At 46.2% G+C, this 24,045-nt stretch overlaps 1 protein-coding gene across 2 annotated transcripts; it reads right to left on the bottom strand.

The window, feature by feature from the left end:
* Positions 1 to 134: 134 nt before the first annotated feature.
* On the bottom strand, positions 135 to 23,829 carry IMMT (inner membrane mitochondrial protein). 2 transcript variants are annotated; one of them, XM_064448911.1, is made up of 15 exons: positions 23,675 to 23,829; positions 17,255 to 17,331; positions 16,648 to 16,837; positions 14,685 to 14,805; positions 13,963 to 14,043; positions 12,768 to 12,869; positions 9,924 to 10,060; positions 8,802 to 8,905; positions 7,112 to 7,247; positions 6,127 to 6,256; positions 4,942 to 4,956; positions 3,394 to 3,617; positions 1,994 to 2,125; positions 1,433 to 1,562; positions 135 to 1,093 (listed from the first exon to the last, which is right to left on the bottom strand). In XM_064448911.1, exons 1-15 carry the CDS (start codon positions 23,717 to 23,719, stop codon positions 486 to 488), a joined length of 2,232 nt encoding a protein of 743 aa, XP_064304981.1. In that variant the 5' UTR covers positions 23,720 to 23,829; the 3' UTR covers positions 135 to 485. The 2 variants fall into 2 exon arrangements, with proteins under 2 accessions (XP_064304981.1, XP_064304982.1); XM_064448912.1 differs by lacking the exon at positions 4,942 to 4,956.
* Positions 23,830 to 24,045: the final 216 nt, after the last annotated feature.

Genomic DNA, 24,045 nt, shown 5'->3' with positions numbered 1-24,045 from the left:
CTCACATCATTGAATTCTTGCCCCTTGAAAGGAGTAAGAGAGAGAAGTTCTAACTTCTTCAGGTCACAGAGAAAGGCTGTTCCTGTACTGCCCAGCTGTGCTTGGTGTTTAAATAGGAGACTGAAGAGCAGGAGGAAGTGGTTGAATTCTTGTTTTATTCAGCTGACAGAGTGGCAAATCGTTAATGGGAGGTTACAGACATTATTTGGTTGGATCACAAGCCCGCTTGGTAAGATGGGGAGACAACATTCTTACACAAATTGTAGAGAAGTTTCCTGAAGTTGGTTGTCACGGTAACTCAAACCCGACACAAATACAAACCGGTCGTGAAGTTAAACACAGTGCAAGGAGACAAAACGGTACCCGTGGTTTGATTTAACGCCTCCAGCCCCCGCCAACAGCTTGCTTTGCGACCCCTAGGAGATCGTGGGATTTCTTTCCGACACAAACAACCGCTGAACTGCCTCCGAAGCTACAATCCTGGCTCACTGCACTTGAGTTGTTCCTAACCCCACAGCGCTGGCGTACGCTGTCAAGATATCCACGATTTGTTTTGTTTCTAGGGTCATTCGCGCTTCGGTCAGCCAGTCGTGCGCCACCCTCCTGGACTCTCCTCTTAACTGGTTGACAAATTTAGCCGCCAGCTCCAGATCTCCGTGTTCAATGCAATAGGAAGCATAAGACAGTAATTTAAACGTGTCGAGGTCGTCGGGACTCAGCTCAGCCGGTGGCTTCAGCTGCTGGGGGTGAAACACAAGCAGCGACTGCAGGTAAGACAGGAAGTATTGATACAAGCTGTTTCTCGTTTCGTCGATCATCGCCACTCTTTTGGCCAGTTTTTGGACTGTGTAGAAGCGCGCCCTGAGGGCCTCTTCGCTGTACACCCCCCGCGTCAGGGACTCCTGAGGGAGAGCTGCCGTTAAGGTTTCTGTGAACGCGTTGTCGGAGCAGCTGGCTTTGATGGCCTTCACCGCGCTCTCCAGGGGCTCTGTGGGACTGTCCCCAGAGGCTGTTTTCATGCAATATTTGAGCGCCTCAACAGAAAGCCACAGCTGATGGGCCTTTCTGGCTTCCTCTTCTGCTACTGCATGACCTGCAAAATAAGCCAAGAAAAGGACCCTCAGCTAGGGGCACGCATATGGGAAGAGGTTTTGAACACAAGCAGCAAAAGCCTCTGAACACCCTGCTTTCAAAAGCAGCCGCCCCCTCGGCGTTTGGCCTCAAAGCCAGTCTGTTCCACAGTTTAGGGTCAGAACAAGGTGACGGCTTTGGACTCGTGCAGCTGGGATTTGCTGGGTGCTCAGCAGTGGGGCAAATCCAGGCCCATGAGCTGCGTGTCTAAGCCTGGGTTTAGGCACCCAGCCTAACGGGTTAGGGTACCCTAATGGGATCATGGCTTTAGTCCTTAAAGAAATGTGATTTCAGTGCTCACTCTCAACTGCTTGCTCTATTCCTTTCAGTCTGGCATAGGCAGTGTTTATATCCAAGGTGAAGTTGTCGAGCTGTTCCTGAGTAAGGCGTCTGAACTGCATTTCTTGTTCACTGAGTTTCTCAGATAAGTTCTGAAACAGAATGAGATGCATAGATCAGCCCAGAACCAGCTGTTTAATTATATTTACCTGATTTTTAAGATACATTTTTAGAAATCTGCTAGGGACAGTCTAGAATATGTTCTGGGGACATAGCTACAATAAAATTTCTAGGGACAATACATATAGTAAATACAATACACCAGTAAGAAGCCTTAGAGTGAATTTAACAGTTACTGCACTTGCAACTGTCACAAATTCCTCATCTACAGCAAAAGCTTTTACGACAAGTCTTAATAAAACCTACACATTCAGGCACTTCATCCCACCTCTTCAAGCTGAGCAGGCTTCCCTCCCTAGCCCGCATTTCAGTCTCCTGGAAGATGCTTCAGGACTCTCACGCTTCGCCACGGTTCAAATATCCCCCCAGTTCCCTTGGGGACTCCTCTCTCTCCCCCCCTTACCTGCTCAAACTCCACCTTTAGTTCCTGCTCCTGGATCTTGAGAACGTCTCTCAGGTGGTCGGTGTGGGCAGCAGCCTGCCGCCGCAGCTGGGTCCTCATTTCGCTCTCCATCACCTCTCGCACTTCTTCAACCTGTACGCACACGAGTGGTGGTTACTGCACCGCTATTTTTCAGCTGCTTGTCACAAGGTGTGTGATCATATCCTCAGCCATCACCTAGGCTACGTTTTACAGGAGCAGCATTGACAGAGCCCATGTTTCATCTTAAAAAGCTGCCGAGGTCCATTTTTATAGCTGAGCCTTTTCCAAAGGCCATTAAAGAACAGCTTCACTGTCCACAATGCGTGTAACGGGTGATTACGCTCACTGGGTACTTAGCACAGTTATCAAAATATTATATAAAAAAATACAGTAACACAAATTAAACACTCCAGTGTTTATAAACCAGCTTCCAAACAAAACATATTTTACCTTTCCCTACATGATGTAATGCTGTCTGAGTCAGGCACAGTTTAATAAAATGGAAATACCCCTTCTACCTCATCTTGTGTAACACAGCCACTTTAGGGAGGGCGCGCTGGCACACGGGTGCCTGGTGTTGGTTTATTTAGGAGCAGGTGAACAGCTTTTTTATTTTCTGTTGGTTTTGGGTTTTTTGTTTTTTTGTTTTTTTTTTTAAAAAGGAGTGTGTAATTTCCAACCTTCCATTAAATGTGAAGATGATAGTTAAAGCACCTTTTGAAAAGTTCTAAATTAATACCTGTCACTGCAGTACTTTGAATTAACAGGCTGCAGGTGAACTCCTTAGCACCCCTCAAGTCAATGCAAGTTTTCCCACTAACGGCCAGTGTTTGATCTCGCTTTCAGAGGCAGAGCTGGGAACAGCAGGGGTACTTGGCTGAAGCCTCTGCCTGCAATACGGCATCTCAAATGATAAAACCTCCAGTGCCCAAATCCCTGTGTTTCTAAGTTGCACTTGCTTCATTTCTAAAGCATGAAAATTCTGAGTTTTCATCATCTTTTTGAAAGAAATCAAATCCCAAACCACTGGCAAAGAGCGGAAGGACACAGAAACACCTCCTGGAAGCAGGATGGAGGGGCTACATAGCCCTGCAATGGTCCTGCTGGGTCAGATCACTTACTCTGACCCAGTAATCCCACCTCCATCAGCAGACAGGAATGGGAAGAAGCCACTCCCTGTCCCGCTGTACGATTTTACCGCTCTAACTGTGCCAAAGTTTCCTTGCTCAACACCACCTTTCCACGCTTACCCTGGGGCCCGCCCTATCTGAAGTCTCCCACCATTCAGAACATCCCCGTTGCTCTTCTGTGCACATCCTCTAGCTCTTCTACATCCCTTCTGAGCCAGAGACCCCAACAGGCGCGTTACGCCACTTTACCTTCTTTTCCTGTTCTATTTCAATCTCACTTTTGTGATGCTCGAGCGCTTTGGCCACGGCTGCCTCAAATGCTTTTTTGTCTTCAAGTTTCTGCTTCTCCAGGGCCGACTCGATATGCTGCTGTTCCCTCACTCGCTGCTCCGCCAGCTCCTTGTTTAACTGGTCGATGCGACGATGGGCATGCGCAATGAGAGAATTTAAGTCGTCCGTCGATAACTGGCCAGCTAAAGAAAACACAGGGCTTTAGGGAAGTCTGTGGGGCAACTGCTGCCACGGTGCTTGCCCACCTCCCGCTCCCGCACTCTAAGGCTCCACGTGGTTGATGAAAAGTTTCTGAGTGCTTCAAGCCCTTGACCTGTGCTAACGCCCGCCCAATACCACTTTCTGAGCCGTGCCTACCAGTGAGCACCTTCTCTCTAGGAGAGGAATTATCTCAGTTTCTTTGAAGTGATTCACAGCTATTATTTACACTCCGCTCTTCATGTCACAACTGAATTGGAGGAGATTGTTGGCAACTCTGTTTCTTTCTTTACACCACACGTACTCTCCCCCGTGACAGCACACAGAGCAGCAGGACACATAGAACCCCGGTGCTGACCAAAACCTCCAGCTGGGTACAAGTGTACAGCAATTTGACACTGAGAACACCAAAGTCATTGTGAGGGACGGCCAGCGTTACGCCCTCTTCAGCAGTCCTCCCAACCAGATTTCTTACCCCAGTTTGTACCGTTCAGGTTTGGCTACTCCAAGAGGAGCAGGGGCCACGACTACATCTGTGTCTGCTAAGGAGTTTGCTGGTTCTCTGCTGGGAGAGGAGGATACAGGCTACGTCTGCAGTATTTGTAGATTTGGTGACCAGAGAATGGCACAGGCTCCATAAAATGCTGCAGCTCGTTTTGCACCAGCTGCCAGCTAAATTGCCTCTATGGAAAACCCTGGACTACTGGGGAAGGCATTCCTGCAGGGTCCAAAGCAAGTGAAATTCATCCTGCTGGTGAGTGCTGGAGATCGGGCTGGTGCAGGAGGGCTCGGTGCAACGAATCTGGCTGTGGTGACCCAGCTCGGGGTGGCCCTACGTGGCTTTTCAAGCATACCAAGTCCCGCAGCGTTTCAGTGGCAGCAGCCGGAGCTGGTGTGTCCAGCAGCGCTCTCAAGCCAGGCCGGCTGCGGGACAGGCCCACGTGAGGACAAACACCATCACACAGCGTAACTGGAACCGGTCATGGTTTCTGTTTCTCACTGGAGTCTCAGCAGCCGGTTATCAGCCGGCTTAAATTCACAAAGGAAATTTAAACCTGGCTTTCACAAGCCAGCCTCACACTCACCTGGGGAGTGCTACTAGACAAAGAGTTTGTGGTTTAAGCTAGATGTGCAAAACTAGTGGAAAGGATCCCAAAGCATACCTCAGCCTGAACGGGTTTAGGAATGCAACTTTTCACCCCTTTGTTGGTCCTGCCTGCAATTTACAGTGATGTACCACACAAACATAAAAAAGAACAAAGAGAAGAGATGACGTTCACAAGATGAGAATAAGTTACAGGAACTCACCTAAGTCAGTTATCTCTGCAACAGAAAGAGGAGAGGTTGGAAAAGTTAATACACGTTCACTACAGCAAGTCAGTCATGCATAAGTCAAACAGAAGACTAAGAGCTTCTTATCTGCAGTGACTTAAACATGAGTCCAAGACTTCAGTTAGGGAGAACAGTGTATCGAGTATAAAAGTCTCTCTATATTACAGGCAACATGCAGCCCAAAACATCCTAAGCACTAAAATCACCTTTGGAAAACCACAGATTGATGCTGAAGTTTAGCCAAAGCAAGGAATACAAGTTTGAAGTAGAAAAGTGCAACAAGACACTGGAAATTTTAGTCAGATGTTTCTAGGTCCTTAGAAGCAGTTGGTTAAGGAACAACTTCCCAGGCGGCAGCAAGGGCTGCGGACCCTAACAAGTCCCTATGTACTTCCATAGGTCACGCTGGTCTGAGACTGGGTGCACAGAAGCTACCAGGAGATTCCCTTTCCTCCCTCCGAAGGGCAGCAATCACAAACCCCAAGACATTCTCCCTTTGTCCCGCACAAGGAAAGGCAGCTCATGAGATTTCAGATCTCAGGCAAAGAACTGCAGCAGCAATGGCATAAACTGAGCGTACGATGTCCGTTCACAGCTTCTGCGCAGCAGCCGCTGTCGTGCGAGGTAAGTTACTCGATTTAACGTAGAAATAACACATACTGGGGTAGGTAGGGTATGAACAATGAACTCTACCTTTCAGTGTATCTAGCGTTTCAGTGATGATCGAGAAATTCAGGGAGTTCTTTACCACTCTGTAGTAATGGGGTATTGTAATACCTATAATCACAGAGACTCAACCAGGCAAATGCTTGCTCAGCAAGCAACACAGACTTGGTCCAAATATGGAGTGACCTGGGTCTCTTCCTGGAATACCAGGGGAGGGAGGAGAGGTTTTAACAACCACATCGTATTTATCATACAAGAGCTACATTTTTGGAACTTCCAATACAGCACAGGTAGTTTACGGAATAAAGCCTCTTCATAACGCCCACTTTAGATTACTTATTTGAACTGTAAACTCATTTTCACTTCAGACCAACCAAACAATATGGAAAACAGGACGCCGGGCATTCAGTTCCATGGCTGTAGTGGTAGAACACCACAAACCAGAGTGACTGGCATGTAACAAAGCACCAAGTAACCCTGCAGTGAGAGACTTACTCAGCCCCTTCCAGCCAGGCTGTACGTCGGGGGTGATGCTGTCAAGCTCTCGCTGAAACTCTTCTCTAGCTGTAGCCACAAGCTCATGGTATTGTGCTACTATCTTGGCTTCAGATTGCGCTGCCTGAACCTGTAACAAACAAAAATTACATCAGTTTATTTTTCAAGGCAAACGTTGAAAACAGGCATACATAATTTAAAGCCAGGTCCAAAGTTAGTGGCAGATATCATCACCCTCCAGCCCAACCAAAGCACACTCACTTGGGGGAGAGAAAACCCCACCCTGTGATTATCAAACCTCTTGTATACAATAATTATTTGATGGAACTACCACAAATCCATTTCTCCTCGTGCACACTGTAACTAGATAGCCAGTCTGTAGCCTAGACAGAACCAAAAGGATATTTTTAACTCAGTTTATATCTTTAAAGATCTCCAGCTCTTCTTCTTGGCTTTCAACTACCATATAGGCTGGTGAGCCAGCCCCGCGATGGCTGCCCCCTCTCAGTAAGCTCTGATATTCCCACTATTAGGCTAAATTCTCCACTCAAAACGCACCTGAGGAATTATCAGCTGTGCTGCAAAGGAGATAAATGTCACCTTTACATTTCTTCCTCAGTCTTCTGAGCTGTAAAGCTCATTATTGATTAGCACAATTTGCTCCTACTCCTCCCTAACCTCATGGTAAATTCCTCTCGGCACCAAATGGAAATAATCACAGGTCGCCTACAGGAAGGACAGACACAACTCAAACTGGCTGGACACTCTTTCAGGACAGAGTTTAAGTTCTTGCAAAGATCTTGTCACGACTGCTCACTGGTATATAATCAGCTCAAAGGCTGCGCATAACTAAAAAGAGACCAGAATTTACACTTTAAAAATATTTAACCTACTACAGAGGACTTGGGAGCGGGAGGCCTGCACCAGGTGCCAAGCAGTCCTTACTCTCCTGGCAACTGAAAACCGCCTGGGAAGCACTCATCACCTTTTTCACTACATTGTCCAAGTCAACGATCATATGATGAAGATTTTCTTCTGCAGCAATAATGTGAGGTTTGGCTCCTGCGATCTGAGACTTCTTGGCATCCTCGATGATACCTTTCATCTTCTCTAACTCTTCTCTGGAGAGAGAGAGAGAAGCAGCTGCTAATTATAACGTGTACAGGTCTTACAACACAAGCCCAAAGAAAAGTTTACTTTATGCCGTCTATATTTATGGGAAGAGCTACTGGCGACCTCCGCTGGCGCTTCCCATCTACCAGCAACATGGCAAAGATGCGCTCATTAAAGAATTTCTTTTCCACAGCCTGAAACCAAAAGATGTCAGCGTGTCTCTTCCATGTCAAGTGAGAATTATTTATAATTCAGTTAGTACTTAGCTGGAGGGGGCAGATGAAAGAAAAGTCACTAAAAGGAGTTAGTATTAGTAAAACTAAGTTAGTATGAGAAGGCAGACATTTCCATTGCATAAAAATGTTTCCTTGATTCTCTTAATACAGACGCTTACTCTTGCAGAAGCATTTCGGACGTGGTGACTGGTGGAGATAAATGAGGATAGGAGAAAGTTTACAGAGCTCTGTGAAGATAGATTTTTGTGGTTTTTGGTAATTAAGGAAGAACCGCTTTCCTCTAATTGCAATATTTGGAAATCACAGAAAAAGTGAAAAAGCGTTCCTTTCCCAAACCCATTCAAACCAATGGAGGTTTCTAATGACCTCACTGGAATAAGGAACAAGCTTTAATATAAATAAACAAGTAAATAAAAGCGAAGGCATCCAGTAGAGCAACAGAGAATGAAAGCTAGTGCACCTGGCTTTGGGTTAGCTTTGTTTTACTCTTTGAATCCTCAGTTACACCTCCCAACTCTTTTTAGTCAGCACAGCAACTTCAAATAGAAGTTTGTAACTTAAATAGCAACCGTGGCACTTCAAGGATGATGTTGCCCTCTCGGGCTCAAACATCAGAAGGGCTTCCAAATTCACGTCTGTCCTCGTTACAAGGGCAACTTGGAGATATGTCTGTCGTCTTATTTTCGCTGCTATAATCCCTACGCGATGCGCCCGCACACCAGACTCAATGCCCATCAGCGCGGCCCGAGCAGAACCCTGGGTTACGAGCAGCGCTCCGCTTCAGCATGCGAGTTCTTACACATACACTTAGTAAAAATCTAACCTCAAAAGCAAGTCTGCTGACGGATGGAACTGCCAAATGATGCTGTAAGGTTTAAGTTTTCATTACAACTAAAAGCAGCTGGTGATGTTACTGACTCACTACACAGAGAGTACAGTCATGGAGTCCTTACGATAGGGTTTAATATTGACAAAATTAGCCAAAAATAATATAAAAAGGATTATGGATTTTTTTTTTTTCAATCTTACTTGGAATTACCAACATTATATGTAAGCACTAAGGAGAGAAACAAGTTCTTAAAAAGAATAGGACTGTTTCAGACTCTTTGGTACAGTGAGCACCACGTGCACAAGCACCTAAGATGTACACACTGCGAATTAAAATACTCGTTAGTGTATGAACTTTTTTTAATTTGGCACAAACGCATCAGTTTAATACGAACATGGGTGACCACACACTTTCTAGAAACTCATCTGGTGTCTGCCAGCCCACGCATGGGCAACATGAACTTTACACTCGATAAGCCTTAAGAACAAGCAACTTACTTGGCTTTCAGCAGGGCATCAGCGGCTTCATCCACTGCCCTCCTCCGATCCTTCAGCGCTTCCTCCAGAGTGCGCCACTGAGATGATTTTTTCTCCCCAGCAGCCTAAGAAGCAGAGATGCCTCATCAGGGTCACCACAATCATGAAGTAAAACAGTTACCAAAAATAAATGAAAGCCTGAGAAGAGTCAGAAGTTGCTACACTCATTTCACTCAAACTGAGCAACATTTCTGTGTTACGAACGATTCCTCCATTGAGTGTTTTGGGGTTTTTTTGATTGTTAATGTTTTGTTCCACCTGAGCAACAGCCACTTGTCCACGCAGACAAGATTGTGTGAGGATCCCTCTATGGTGCCACAATGTTTTGGGGGGAAATCTCTACAGGTATTAAAGTACTGTAATACTTCAAAGTTGCTTTTAAGCTTAATGCTTAAAGTACCACAATAGTTTATAAAGTTCCTTAATTTTAAAGTAAGCTTAATGCTTAAGCTTAAAAGCAAACTCTCAAAATGCTTGTGTTTCTAACTATTAGAATAAATCTCAGGTGTCCATTTAGTTGCCCATATGCCCCTGTTTGTTTGATTAACCACTAAATTACATTCTCTGCTCCAGAAGTGAATAGGAAACAGTGGTTCCACGCAAACCACCCCGCACCAGCACACCGGAACCACAAGCTGGTATCGCTCACACATCCCCTGCTCATTCCAGACAAGAAATGAACAATCCAGCAAGAAGATTTTGGCGAAGGGAATGGTTCAATGGAATTATAGGGCAGACAGCGTGATACCCTAACTATATCTGCGTAAAAACTGCACTTGGGAATTAAAATACAATGAATTAAAATACAAGGTGAAAACTATCAATGTGTTAACTTGTGCTTTTCTTCTTGCAAAAGGGAACTAAAGGATTGGGGGGGGGGGGGGGCGGAACCAAAGCCAAAATTCAAAAGCAAAGCTACTGTATTATTCAACTACACCGTGTTTCATAAGTGGAAAGATCAGTTAAAACTGTGATAAAAAGTAAAGACATTGCAAGAAAAGCTTCCAACTCCAACTGTGAAATGAAAAGTTCTGCTGAATACAATACAAAACAAAAAAAATTGTCCCCACTTGTGCAGTTTACCTCAGAATTGTCCATGGCCTCCTTCAGTATTTGCGAATGGGCATTCACTGCTTGCACAGCAGACTCCTGGGCAGTGATCGCCTGGAGGGTTATACGAGCTGTTGTGCTTAGGGCTCCTTCTAGAGTTGCTGCAAGGGCTGGGGGGGGAAAAAAAAAAAGAATTAACTCAATCTATACATAAAAGAGCCTTAGAATTAGTAAAAATGATACGTTACATTCTCTGCATCTCCTTATGTTTTTTTCTATGACCCAAAAGAGATGGTCAGTTTGGGAACTGCGCTCGCAGCCTACAGAAGAAGAAGAAAGGTTGCCAAAACACCGTCCTTATTTCGAGGAGGACGACTGAGGTGCAAGTCTGCATTACAGCAATAAAGCTGCTCAGTGGAAGACCTCTGCCATGTGTCTGCAGGGGGCATTTAAACCAATACGTATTTTCCATCTTCGTTTGTTACTTGTTTCCTCTTAATAACCATTGTAAGTTTTCCTATCTTCCCCAAGGAAGATATATTCCAAATGCAGAGTTATTCTTCCTCACCAAGGCGGCGGTGGACTCAACTATTCCTATTGATATAGAAGCACAAATGAGCTGTGAATTATTCAAGTAGAAACCAAACCAGAATGACAGAGTGAGCAATACCTGCCTTTCTGGAGCCAGAGATTTATTTCTAAGTACTGGGGCAAGTAAATCCACCTTTCCAGTAAATACTCCTCTGGATTTTTTCATGTAACATTTCAACTTCTTCACTTGCAGAGAAGTCCTTGTACGAAGAGGGCAACTAATGCCAAGCCTCTTGTTTCTGTTCGTGTTGCTCTTCTACACCACACAAAGTTCTGAAGAGCAGCAAGCGGCAGCAGGCCACAACCAACATGTCTCCTCCGAGCCCGTTAAGTCCAGACTTGTACATCCTTCTCATCCCTCATGTGCAACGACAGCCCAAGGCCTGGACTCTGGCTCAGGACCAAAGCACTCCGAGGAAAGTCTGTGTGTGGTCGACACATCTGCCAAGATCCTGTTTCACGTGTGCAGGCGTTGGACAGACCAGAGCAGGCGCACCACACTGCACCAGCACCTCTTCCACCATCAGACATGCCAGACAGCAGAACACTATCTACCCAAAAACCCATTTCTCTATTTTTCTGGCTTTCCCTGAGGCAAACCAGGAAAGGACCCAAAACTCCTGATTTAAACAATCGTGCTGCAGCCAAACCAAGACCAAACAACAGCCCAGAAGTATTTAAAATCTAATAAACCAAGTGGGGGGTGAGGGGGAAGCAAAACTCATTGTTTTGAGCAAGACACACAAGGAGGACATGAGTTTTGAGGTACCAGAAAAGCCAGACCACCTCTCAGTAATACAGCTGAATTAACAAGTCTGAGTTAGAACTCATAGTTCCCAGCCCAGAACCTATAGGCAACTCTTCACAGAGCCTTGACATACCATCCCTGAACCACCACCGAACAAGTCCAGGCAACAGCTCTGTAGACAAGGGACTGGGGATCCCAGAAGATGGCAACCTGCACACGGTCAGCAGCAGCAAGTCCTGACCATGAACAGGGCTACATCACACAAGAGCACATCCCACAGATCATGTGAAAGAATGATTTCCCTCTAACTGGCACTTACGAGACTCCATCTGGAATATGGTGTCTCATTTTGAGAGCCTTGGTGTAAGAAAGGTACAAACATACAGGGGGGCCAACACTGGAGGGGCACTAAGATGGTCAGAGGATGGGAGTACATGGCACAGATGAGAGGCTTGTTCTGGCCTAAAGAAGAAAAGCCAAAGGCCTATTGTAACTAATGCCTTCCACATCTAAAGGAGCATCACAGAAGAGTCTGAAGCAGACTTCTCAAAAGTGCCCAAAGAAAGGGCAAGAGGCAACAGATCCAAGTGTCAACAAAATAAATTAATTGGACATATCAAAATTTAATTGGGCTGCATCACACAAAGCATGGCCAGCAGGTTGAGGGAGGTGATTCTGCTCCTCTGCTCTGGTGAGACCCCAGTGCAGCGCTGCGTCCAGCCCTGGAGCCTTCAGCACAGGAAGGGCATGGGCCTGTTGGAACGGGTCCAGAGGCAGCCACAAAAACAATCCGAGGGCTGGAGCCCCTCTGCTACAAGGCCAGGCTGAGAGTTGGGGTTGTTCAGCCTGGAGAAGAGAAGGCTGCGGGGAGACCTTATTGCGGCCTTCCAGTGCTTAAAGGGGGACTCTAGGGAGGATGGGGGCGACCTCTAGCAAGGCACGTTGTGACAGGACAAGGGTGATGGTTTGAAACTAAAGGAGGGTAGATTTAGACTGGATATAAGGAAGAAATTTCCAATGAGGGTGGTAAAACCCTGGCCCAGGTTGCCCAGGGAGGTGGTCGATGCCCCGTCCCTGGAAGCATCCATGGTCAGTCTGGACGGGGCTCTGAGTGACCTGATCTGGTTGACGATGTCCCTGCTCACTGCAGGGGGGTTGGGCTAGATGGCCTCTAAAGGTCCCTTCCATTCCATGATTCTATCAAGCTCTCTGTCATAAGAGGCACTGGCAAAGCTGCTCAGAGAGGCAGAACAATCTCCATCCTTAGAGAGCTTCAGACCTCCAGGGGAGGCGGCCCCAAGCAACCTGCCCTGACTCTCCAAGTAAGGGGGTGGACTAGAGACCTTGGAGGTCCATTTGAACCCCAAATTTTCTATCATTCTTTGACTATCAGTTACTTCTTAGTGGGCGGAAGAAGCTTCAACACCACTCACTCTGCAGGGACAACACAGGGACAACAACAAAGAGGTGCAAAAGGAACTCAGAACTCAAGCCAAACAAGTCCAACCCATATAGGAAAACTACCAGTATGGACTTACCCGATACCTTCTCTTGCTCCTCTTTCTCTTGCTGGGCAAGCCGGGCTGCAACTTCTTCTGGAGACCGTTCTTTTACGGCATGGGAGCCTTCATGTTCTTTACCTATTCAGAAGTAAAAAGAGTTAAACTGTTTTAGGGGAGAGTCCACATAAGTAAATGGATTCCTTGTAGGCAAGTAACTTTCTTTTCAAAACTGATTTTTATAGTCAGTATCACTTTATAAATCTGACTTCTGCATGAAGCTGTGCTGAAACTACCTCAAGCTTTTTTTATACTCTTAACGGCCAGTCTCAAATCTTCTTAAAATTAAAAATAGCAGCACAGATACTTCACACGCATCTGGAGATTTTATGTTGACTAGTTACAAAAATATACAAGATTCAGCAGTGAAAGGCAAAGCAAGAACTGGAAAACATTTATGGAGCCAAGTTTAAAATTTAAGTCAATATATGTTGGGTTTGGTTTTTTTCCCCTCAGTTCTCCTTTGGCAAGCTTAGAGAGTCCAGCCAAAGTAAAGAAAGATTAGGGAGGGACCTATGGTGAATCACGATTATACTCTATTCCCTAGCCTAAAGCTACTTAAAATGCCCTTTAGAGTGAGCATTGAGCTAAGTAATTCTTCTCAAGACCAAGAGCAAGTCTGCATGGGAACTGAGGAGAGAGCCCAGACTTCTCAGCTCTCAGACTTGTGCTGCGACAAGAACTATCCAGTTACCCTTAATAATGCTGACGCTAACTCTGAAGAGGCATTTTCTTCTTGCTGGCATACCTTTTACGAATGGTTTTCATACCTAAAGAAATTAATACTATCTCAGCTGAAAGAAACCCCCATACAGAAGCTAGTGGTTTTTGTTGAGCTAAACAATAAATGCAGTTTCTTCGCCTGGCCCTGGGAGACACGCTTTTCTTAAGAGCAATCAGAACGCCACCAAGAGCAGAGGCAAACTGGACTGTACAAGTTCCAGATCAGCATAAAGGCAGGCTTTCCTCTTGCATTCACACCTATACCTGTCCCATGTACCAATCTCAGCTTCTTAGTGTGTTAAAATGTGGAAGAGTGGAAGTTTTCTTCTGCAAAAGGCGTAAAGAATCACGCCTTTAAAAACTGACAAATACCAATACAGACATAAGAATTAATGCACTCGAAGCTACAGGGTTTTGTTTTTCTTCATTGTGCTCATATGATCTTTTTCACCTTCTTCAGTCTCTGTACCCGGAGCTGGCACCGACATGGCTACACCTGTTGCAGAGATGATCTGTGCTGCAGCCTTGCCTGCTGTTAAATACAGTTATAGAACAAAACCAGTTAGTATAGATGTGCTATAATGGAAGAACTATACTTACTTATATATACGCTATACTTATATATATGTGTATATATAAAAGACAAATTTTTTTCTTCTGTAGAAATATTTGAGAAACCTTGTAGAAGCAGTATTTGGACACCGACTTCTTATTTCCAGAAAAAGAGTATCACATACACACACACACGGCCATGAGAGGTAAATATAAAAAGATGTCACAACTGCTCCTCTCTAAACCAGTTTCATTTGATCCAGCTTTACAGTAGCTCAGTAATTAGCCAAAATTAAGCTGCTTGCACTTGCGAGCAGAGGAGGCTCCAGTACCCAAAGTGCTCTTCCTACTGAGTTTTGTATCTAAACCATGCAGGATAGTCATTGTTTATCTTAGATTCCAAATATTCTATACAACAAAATTGCCTATAAAATAGCAAAAAAAACCCCAGCTAAAGCCATTTTAGGCAAATATTGTTATGACTGCAAAGAAAATAACATCAATTCTAAGAAATTATAACATCTTCAACCATTCCACCCAACTATTTTAACCTACTCCAGCATGTATTATATAGATCATTAGGTCTTTTGCCTCTCTCTACATGACAGTCTGTAAAGTTACCTTCTTTCTCCTCTGAAGGAGCAACAGCTTCTGTTTTGCTCATCTGGGATTTGGGAGCAGGCTGTTTAGACTCTTTCATTACTTCTGCTACAGATGAGATCTTCAGCGGACCTTGCTGTACCTAGAAAAATCAAAAATAAGTATCATCAGTTTTCCGAACGGCTTGTGTCTCACCGATCCCATTATGATGGAAAAGAACATTTGCATGTCCGGACAACTGTATCCTCAATCTAAACTTCAAGGTACTCATAAAAGCAGTAGCAAGGCCATGTAATTTCTTGCTTTGATTTTTAATTTAGAAGGAATCTTTAAAATTTTCACCTCTCCAAAACTGAAGGTAGAGTAGTGGCAGTTTTCACTACAAATATTTATTAAGGTATGCACAAAAAGCAACTCATTTCATGCCCCAAACATTCCAAACACTTCTGAATATTTTGGAAGACTACAGATAATGCAGAAACTGTAAAAACCACAAGTACATGAAGGTCTGAAATGGCTCGAGAAAGCAGATTTCAATCATTTCCCCATGGACATTATTTAGTCCATGCAGGGTACCTTACATTAAAATTCAGCTGACACTTCTCTTCATTTCACACCTCTTGAGTGTTTATTGTCACAAAAAATTAGGCCATCAGTCTTCCCTACCCAGCTTCAGTTTTTCAGGTAAGCGGTCCAACCGCTCGCTCCCTCAATCGTAATTTTTTTGTCCACCAACACTTACGGGAGTCACCCCGCCCATCCCACTCAGTTTCCAGGCAATTCCTTTTCTACTCGTAGTGGAAATTATATGTGATTGTTTTGAAGAGAGGTAACTGCATAACTAAAGATACATTTAAAAAGAACAAACATGATTTTATCCGGTTTTCACTGAACAGGAGGTGCCACAGGCATGGTGTGCCTTTGACAGGCATGGAGGAATCAGACCTGCATGGTGTCACTGATTTCCCTTTGAAAGGATTCAGATGCCGGTGTTAACGGCAGACAAACACGTATTCAAGCACAGGGTATTGCAAGGTTTTACAATACTAATCTGTTAATATCCATCATGCAAAGCCACAAGACAATAATAAAAGCATCTGAGTTAGAGCCATGACTGGGCAGGAGACAACTTTGCCGTCGGACCAGTGTGCTTTGTAAAATTTACTAGTGCCTGGGAGGCATTAAGAGGTTGGACGATCACACATAAAATGTAGCCAAACCAGAAGAGATACAGTTTCAGTCAACTGATATTCTCACATTTGTTAAGAACAGCTTTCTATAACTCCAATTAAAAATATTTTGGATTTCTTGAAGGTCAAAAGGCTTCTGAAAGCTCAGGACAACAGCAGCCAGAGCAGCTTTTCAGCGTTATTAGATAACTGGGAAGTGTTTGCTTTCAGATGCAGGAACAGAGAAACTTCCAGATTTGATTTCCTGAGCTGTGCTGAAGGCAGTATCAGGCTTTCCATTCTGCTGGGCCACACCACTAATATTTCAAAGTATGATGCTTATGCATGGCCCTGTACCATTCAAGTCTTTATTAATTCAAAAATGTTCTGAGTTCTCTTTAAAGTAAGTTCAGCTTAGAATAATTTTTTTCTAATCCTGCTGCATTTCTAACTACACTAAGCCTCTAGTAAAAGAGTTAAATTCCAACATGTTGCCCACCCCTCTCTCTTCCAAATGTATTTCTGAAAATAAGCAGAGCAGCTATTCAGTTAGGATCCTACTATTTTATTACAAAAAAATAAGTTTTACAACCCACAGACCACAATCACAAGATAATAGCAAACATACAAGCAGGACTGTTACGCAGCACAGTTACAAACTTCGGTTCATAATTCTTAAACCTTCTTAATTTAAGAATTTTTTAAATTCTTAGCACTCAGCAAAATTAATCGGAATTTGGAAAGTAAGAGCAGAGGCTCTTTTTAAAAAAAAAAAAAAGAAAAATGAAAGGGCGGGGCGACTGGGAAACACTTACCGGTTTCTTTGGCATTGGTACAGTGTGAGGTGCAGGACCCAGTGCCATCTCAAAGAGTTTATCGGAGTAGGGAACAGCCTTCTCTACGCTCTCCCGGAACTGCGGATCATAGCTGGCATACAGGACGGTTCCACCTACTCCTCCACCCACAAACAGGGCACCTGCACCGATGATTTTGCCTACCGAGACACTGGCGGGGGGAAGGAGAGTGAAAGTTATGTGAATTGTATTATATGACAAATGTCAAACAGATTCCAAGTCTTTAGCTTAGAGCTGGGGACAACCGCTCTGTTCCAGAAGCTTGCCAACAAACCCAGCACCCACTTTAAACCACCTTCAGCACCAGCAAATCCCTGGTACCGTCCCGGGTCATGACTAACCAAAGATAGGACAGCAACCCACAATCTTCCTTCTAAATATTGATCATCTTGATTAGCTTCATTTAAACCTTACTGAACAGAACAAGGAACACACAAAACCATGACAATACAAGTTATTCAACAAACACCCCCACCACCAATTTGCTCTCACGTGAAACTAAGGAGCAGGCTCCCTCTTGATCAATGCACAGAAGAACCAATTCCACCCTCCAAAATCTCCTACGTACCCAGACTCTCCCGGGGGGGTAGCATAGCCACGGTACAGTCGTAATGGACGGAGTGACGCTCTCCCACAGCGGCTATTCTGCAAGGGGTGGAAGAGACAAGAGTTAAGCAGTGAGCACATTTAAACATCTCTTCACCTCAACAGCAGAATGGGAGCGGCTTGCTCCATCGCCACGCCTTGCACGCCCTCCCAAGGAAAGCGGCAGCTGGCACTGGAGCAGCGACATTGGACTCTGTTTTCCCTAAACGATGGAGAGACCTTTCTTATATGCAGCTTGTAGGTTAAGGGCTTTTAAAGAAGTAACTAGGCATTTTGAAAAACAAGGAAGAGGGGAAAAAGAAAATCCACCCCAGCTTATTTCTGCATTTATTTTGCCTATTTATGTTCCCGACCTCCAGTCTGGGCAGTACAAATGTGTTAGTTCAGATTCTCTTCAACAATCTCGTGTGCTAGAGCAGCTCAGCTCTCAGCAGTGCGGAAGACAACAGCAGCTGTTTAAATAATTAAAAATATTAAAAACCATATTTAGTGATTAAAACAATATTTATTTCTGAAGACATACAAGCAGTTCTCCTTGAGCTTCCAAACCAAGACTTACTCTTCAAAAGAACTAACAACGCATCTACTTTCCAGATAGCCATCAGATTAGAATAGAAATGAAATTACTATATGGAGAGTGATATTTCATTATATTCTACATAACAAAAATCACGTTATCCAAGATTTTTATCTTCTTTAGGTTTTAGCTGAAAACTAAGATTAACCAGAAAGACTGGTTAAGCTACTCTAGCATGCAGAAGGGGAAAAAACCTGTCCCCTTCAGGTGGTTTTTTTTCCCCCCCCACATGTGAATTGCTAAAAGGGAAATACAGGACTCGCAGGAAATCAGTGTACAAGGCACAAAAGGAACTTTTCCCAGAATTGAGATATTTTGGGCAACAAGAACATTTTTATTAAAAAAATAAACTGGGAGATGCTTCACTACAACATACCCCCAGAAGATAAACTGCTCCATTTCCTTTTGTATACGGCAATAAGTAACAAGCCCAAGTCTTGTGGTTTAGGTCCCATCCTTGCCCAACAGCCTACAAAGGAAAGGCAGGAACACTGAATTCTTATTCTTTCCACAACAGCAGCCAAAATATTTTAGTTAGTAACAGGAGCATGTGTACAGCAACAGGAAACGTGCTCTTCTTACCCCTGAGACTTCCACAAGCCCTAGCTGTGTTCTACAGTCCATTTCCTCATTTACAATGGATAGAATGGAAGACAAAATAATAAATATATTCTGTAATGTTTTTGATTATTAGTCTCGACTGCCCCAGAAGCATGCACCGAGCCTTCACCAGCCCTTTCAAATAGAACATAATGAAAAAAAGCCTCTTAAATGATTTTGTAATCAACTGCTGGACATGCTTCTGAGCCTCAACAGGTCCCTATTACACCATGAAGGTCAGGGTGAGCAAAATATTTCAAGCATTATGCTAACAGCTCAACCTAATAATATGGGAGGGGTGGGGGGAATATTTTCTATTGATACATTCAATTTCAGTCCCTTCCAACACTCTGGGTTTACATTATTTTGCCTAAAACTCACGTGGAAATAAGACCAAAGCATCACTGCCAAGCCCCTTGCCAGGCTTTCTGGAGTTCGTCCCACCCTACGCCACAGCAAGAGGGAGCTTAAGGCAACTCGCTCACTCGGCCTTGCTCAGGCTGCACTTGCCTTTTAGGCGGTCCTGGGGGCTCTCCCCACGGTCACCTGGGTACCTGGGCCACCACATTCCCTTTCATAGTGGCTACAGACCCTGCTCGCACCTGGCGATGGCAAATAACACCGCACCCACCTTCAGCAAACACATCCGCTCCCGCGCTTTGGAAGAGGCCGCGCTTAGGGAGCTGGCAGGCTATAGGAGAAAGCTCGCTTCTTGTTGTTCAGCATTTGTGCTCTGTACATCAGGAGGGGTTTTTTGGAGGGAATATTGGTTTTGGACCAGATGCTCTTTGGACCAGGTGAACTTTTGAGGTCCCTTCCAAGCTGGGCTGTTCTATGATTAGCCAAATCCTCATTTTTATTCATCATTATTTAAGATGAGAGGACCCGAAGCGCAGGTGCTCGGTCTGCGGGGTCAGACTCTCACACTAGTGTACCCGTAGCAATGGGAGTGATAACTAAAACCAAAACAAGTCCCCACCAACTCTTTCTTTCAAGATGCCACAAACAGAAATTCCCACAGCTGGCCAGGAAAACAACCACAAATCTTTAAGTACCAAAAAGTTTTATGAGCAGAAGCCCAAGTCCAACTCTCTTCCCCTCACATCTAAATACACTATTAACTCAAAACAAAAATCACTGATTTTTTTAAAGCAGCATTGCTCTCTTTTGGCCATCATAATAATCTCGCTTTTATTTGCTGTATCACCATAATTTGGAAATTTACAAGCAGTTTCTAATCTCTCCTTTGTATAATTTCCAGGAGTTTGTAATTTTTCAGACCCCTGCTATTTATATGTAATAATGCCTCAAACGATTTGGAAGAAATGCATCACACATGCATTGCTATGCCCTGTAAAAAGCAGAAATAAGCCATTTGCTGTTCTGCAGAAGAGAAGCCAAAGAAAACCCTTTGGATAAGGCATCGCGCAGACAGCGCAGATCCCCGCAGCAAGGGTGCTGTAGGGCAGCTGTTGCCATTTCTTCCTCCTGTTCCAGCAGTTCTACATGCAATTTGTGTCGCCTTATTCTTACATGCTTGTTATTTTACATTCATTACATACTATTATATCACCACGAGAACCGCTTTGCAGGGCACATCATACCGTCACTCTGGTTAACATTAAGAGCCCCAGTGAATCTGGTGTTTGAGGTTATCCACGTGAGCTCGCCCCGGCAAAGTGCTCAGGATAGGCACAGCATGGCAGAACATAATTAAAAATTATAAAATCTGCCCTGCGGGCTTATACAACACACGTAACTTCAAAATAACCACACACAGGACACGCCATCCTCTGTGTCCATTCAGGCCCAGCTAAACCTCTCCTAGTCACCAGCCCCTTGACCCAGGATTTGCACAGAATGAAGCTTGCAAGACATGTACTGTTTTCTGGAACATGGGATTTGTGCACTTAAGCAGAAAGAGCAAACCAAAAACTTCTGAGAAAGTTCGTCTTCATCATGATGGAGGTTAGGTATAACAAGGATATCTGACCACACAACTCAAATTAATTTCCCGTCATTCAAGACTCCTGCCAAATATCATACCTTTTTACAAAAGGGCCTCTGTTTCTTTTCAGTAAGAACACTACAAAAATACTCCAACTGAGGAAAGAAGAGCCTCTGTGCAGGACTGCACATGTAGCTGAAAACATTTATGAAAATGCTGCCTACTTCTCTCAAAGCCACAACTTCAATTTACTTGTTAACAAGTCTACTGACCCTCCCCACACAAAGCTCACAGTAAAAGGATAAAATTTTTCCCAGTCCCCACCTCACAAGCTCTCTACTGGGATTTTCAGTACTCAGACCTTCATGCTGCTCTGGCTTAGGGGAGCAGCAGTTGCTTTGCTGTCCTGTTCCCGTCCCCCCCCACCCAGCCACCCTCTGCTTCCCAGCTCTCAGTCTGCTCAAGCAAATGAGCATCATCAACGACCCGTTACCCCACAGTCCTGACCAGGCCCAGCTCTCCTCAGACAACTGGATTTTTTTTAACCTGTAAAGGAGTATCTTAACATCACAAAACAGAAGCAGACTTGCCTCACTGTCAGCTTCCATATAACACATATGTAAAAAGGGTTTATTTCCATTATTAAAAAAACATTGTTAAAACTTGCCACTCCTAGTATTAAAAAACAAAAACAAACAAAAAAAACCCAAACACAAAACCCCAAACACACATTCCTTTTTGGGCTGTACCAAAGCAAAACAACCAAGTCTCACCAGCTGAACAGCAAGGTACCAGCGAGGCGGCATCACTCGCAACAATGCCACCATCAGGTCTGCAGGAAGACGCCAAGGCTCTGACCTGAGCTTTAGCCAGCTGAACAGGGCGAAAGAAACTCCTAAACACGAGACACACCCAGCCTCATGTCTAAAAAAAGAGGGATGAGAGTGCTGAAGGGGTACTAAAGACAAGAAAATGGAAGATGGATAATAAGATATAAAAATGGTGCAATTGTGGCTGCCTGGGGATCGCCACAGCTGGAGCAGAGAATAAACCAATGCTGCTGCTCTGGCAAGAACATTCCTGTTGAATGTGGTCCCCCAGGCAGGAGGATGCAGGCAGCGAGGACGCCCTCCCTTACAAGCAAGGCAACAGGCAGCACAGACAGATGGAACATCCTGGTGTCGCTGCACTGGTGCCCTTTCCAGGCCTGATGGCATCAGCATCTGCCTGACGACCCTTTCACAGCCTTAACAGGTCTTATTTCCATGATGGGAATCTTCACTGCTTGTGAAAAATCACTTAGTACCATCTCAGATCAGGTTAGTGCTTCTTGATTAGAGTCTGCAATTCTACACCTCTTGCAAAACAGGCACTGTAATTAAAAATTGAAGTCCAATTTCTGACTCTTACCACCAAGAGTCAGAACCAAGTTTTAGGTGCTGAAAGCCCACAGGACCCACAACGGTTTTCACCTGTATATACTGCAGTATGCCACAAAGTTTCCCCACATATGTATAAAAAGAAGCAAAATGCATAAAATACAGTTTCACTGCATACACACTTTTGCCATCCAACTTAAATCTCCATCATATTCAGTCTCATCAGAAAACATGAGTAGGGATGAAGGAGAGGAAAAAAAGGGGTTTTTTTGGCTTTTGAAGTAAGGAAACAAAGAGGAAGGGTGCAGACAACAGACTCCAGAGCGCTGAGGCACCTCTGTGTTTGCACAGTTCTTCCACTGAACATTTACAGACTGAAGGCACACTTCCGAGCTGTGGAGCACAACACTGGCTTTTCCAGGGCTGTACAGTCATTCTAGACATGTTCTTTTAGAGACTGATTACATGCAAATAGCCCTAAGTGATAAACATCTGTGAAAGCCTGTTTTCTGTCTTCTCAACTCCCAGCTAAAACCTTCCACCAGCCTGCAAACCCAGAGCCTTATTTTAGTGGGCATCAAATGACCTGGCCCAGAGAACTCTCCAGCCTTATAAAGCAGCGGAGGAAACATCAGCTGCTGCGGTGGAAAAGGTTGTTGGCTTTAGGGCGGTTACCTTTCGACTACAGAGCTGGGGGCGCTGAACACACGCCTTGTCCTTCGCTGAACCGTGTGCACAGAGAGTAACCAACACCGGCATGCAGAGCGGAATATAAAAGTGATCTAATCAGATTATGTTTTTATTACTGTTAAGCAGACACCTGAAATACAAGTTGGGGTCTTACCAGAAGAGTCACCCTCACCTATAAACCCCTGTAGCTTCTTAAAGTTGGCCGACTGCTTTAAAAAGGCTCCGTAACATATCATCGCCCTAATTTCTAGCGATGAGGGAGGGCAAAGGCCCAGAAAATACACCCAACGGGCACCTTCCCCCCGGCATCACAGCTTCCCTGCCCTTGGTGCCTGGCTGGGGGGCTGGAGATCCCCGCCACAGCCACCCGGGACCGCGGGGCCCCTCCCGCCCGAAACCCGAGGCTACTCGTCCCTCTCAGCACCGCACCCCCGTTATGAACCGCACGGCCGGACCCGCTGCCGCCAAACCGGGGGAGGGCTGCGAGGCGGCGGGCCGGGCCGCCGCAGGGGCGCCAAGGTCACGTCCTTCCTCGCCGGCGAGCGGGCCCGACGGCCCCGCCAGCGAGGAGGAGGCTGCCGGCCGTGTGCCGCCGCCGAGCCCTGCTGCCCCTCCGGGCTGCGGCCGCCGCCCCCCGCCGCTGCCCTGGGGCCGGGAGCGGTGGGAAACGAGGCGGCGGCGGCGGCGGGCCGGGCACCGAGGAGACCACATCCCCCGGCAGGCACCACGGCGCGCCCCACCGCCTGCTGCGACACCCACGGCGGACTACAAGGACCAGCATGCCTTGCGGCGGCGCTCCCCTCCACCCCGCGCAGGACGAGCGTGCTGCACGCCGGGACTCGTAGTACGCCCGGTTCGATTGAGCCCGCTTACCGCCCGCCCAGGTGTCCCGTTGGCCCTCGCAGCCGCCACTCAAAATCCGGGCAGCCAATTGCGGCCTACGCGTGTGGAGTCATTCAGAGAAGAGCGAGCTCCGGTCAGAGGACGCGCCGCGCCTCGTAACCCCCCCACTCCACTCCGGCCCGGCTGTCTGCGCTCGCCCCCGTCGGTAGGCCCGGCCCGGCCCGGCCTGGCCTGGTCCGGTCCGGTCCCTGGCGAGCCAGGCAGCCAGGCCTCACCGGCCGGGGGGCACACAACAGCGAGGACAGCTCGCAGGGCTCCCCCAGGGCTGCGCGCCGCCCTGCTCACCTGCGCGGCCACGGCGACCCCCGCTCGGTGACACGCCCGCAGCATGGCCTCGGAGCCGGCGGCGGAGCTGCAGGAAGGCGCCCTGCGCGGTGACTCCCAATGCCGCCCGCCTCCGCTCCGCCCCCCCCCAGCCCCGCCACTGCGAGTGAAGGGCCGAGCGCATGCGCGGCGGCCACGGGGGCTTCCGCTCTGCTAGGGGCGTGGCCGCTCCCTGCGGAGAGTGATGGGCAGCGCGTCCAATCAGAGGGGACGGAGCAGGCCGCATGCAAATATCGCTTCCCGCTGGCGGCGGTGCGAGGCTGACACGGGGCGGCCGCGCTGGTGCATGTGCGGGAGAGGCGTGGTGGGGCGGGCTGCGTGTACTGCTGGTC

The sequence above is a fragment of the Phalacrocorax carbo genome, chromosome 4 (genome assembly GCF_963921805.1).
Source record: "Phalacrocorax carbo chromosome 4, bPhaCar2.1, whole genome shotgun sequence".
Lineage (NCBI taxonomy): Eukaryota > Metazoa > Chordata > Aves > Suliformes > Phalacrocoracidae > Phalacrocorax > Phalacrocorax carbo.
Note: the sequence above shows the minus strand (reverse complement) of the source record. Positions and strands in the feature narration are given on the sequence as shown.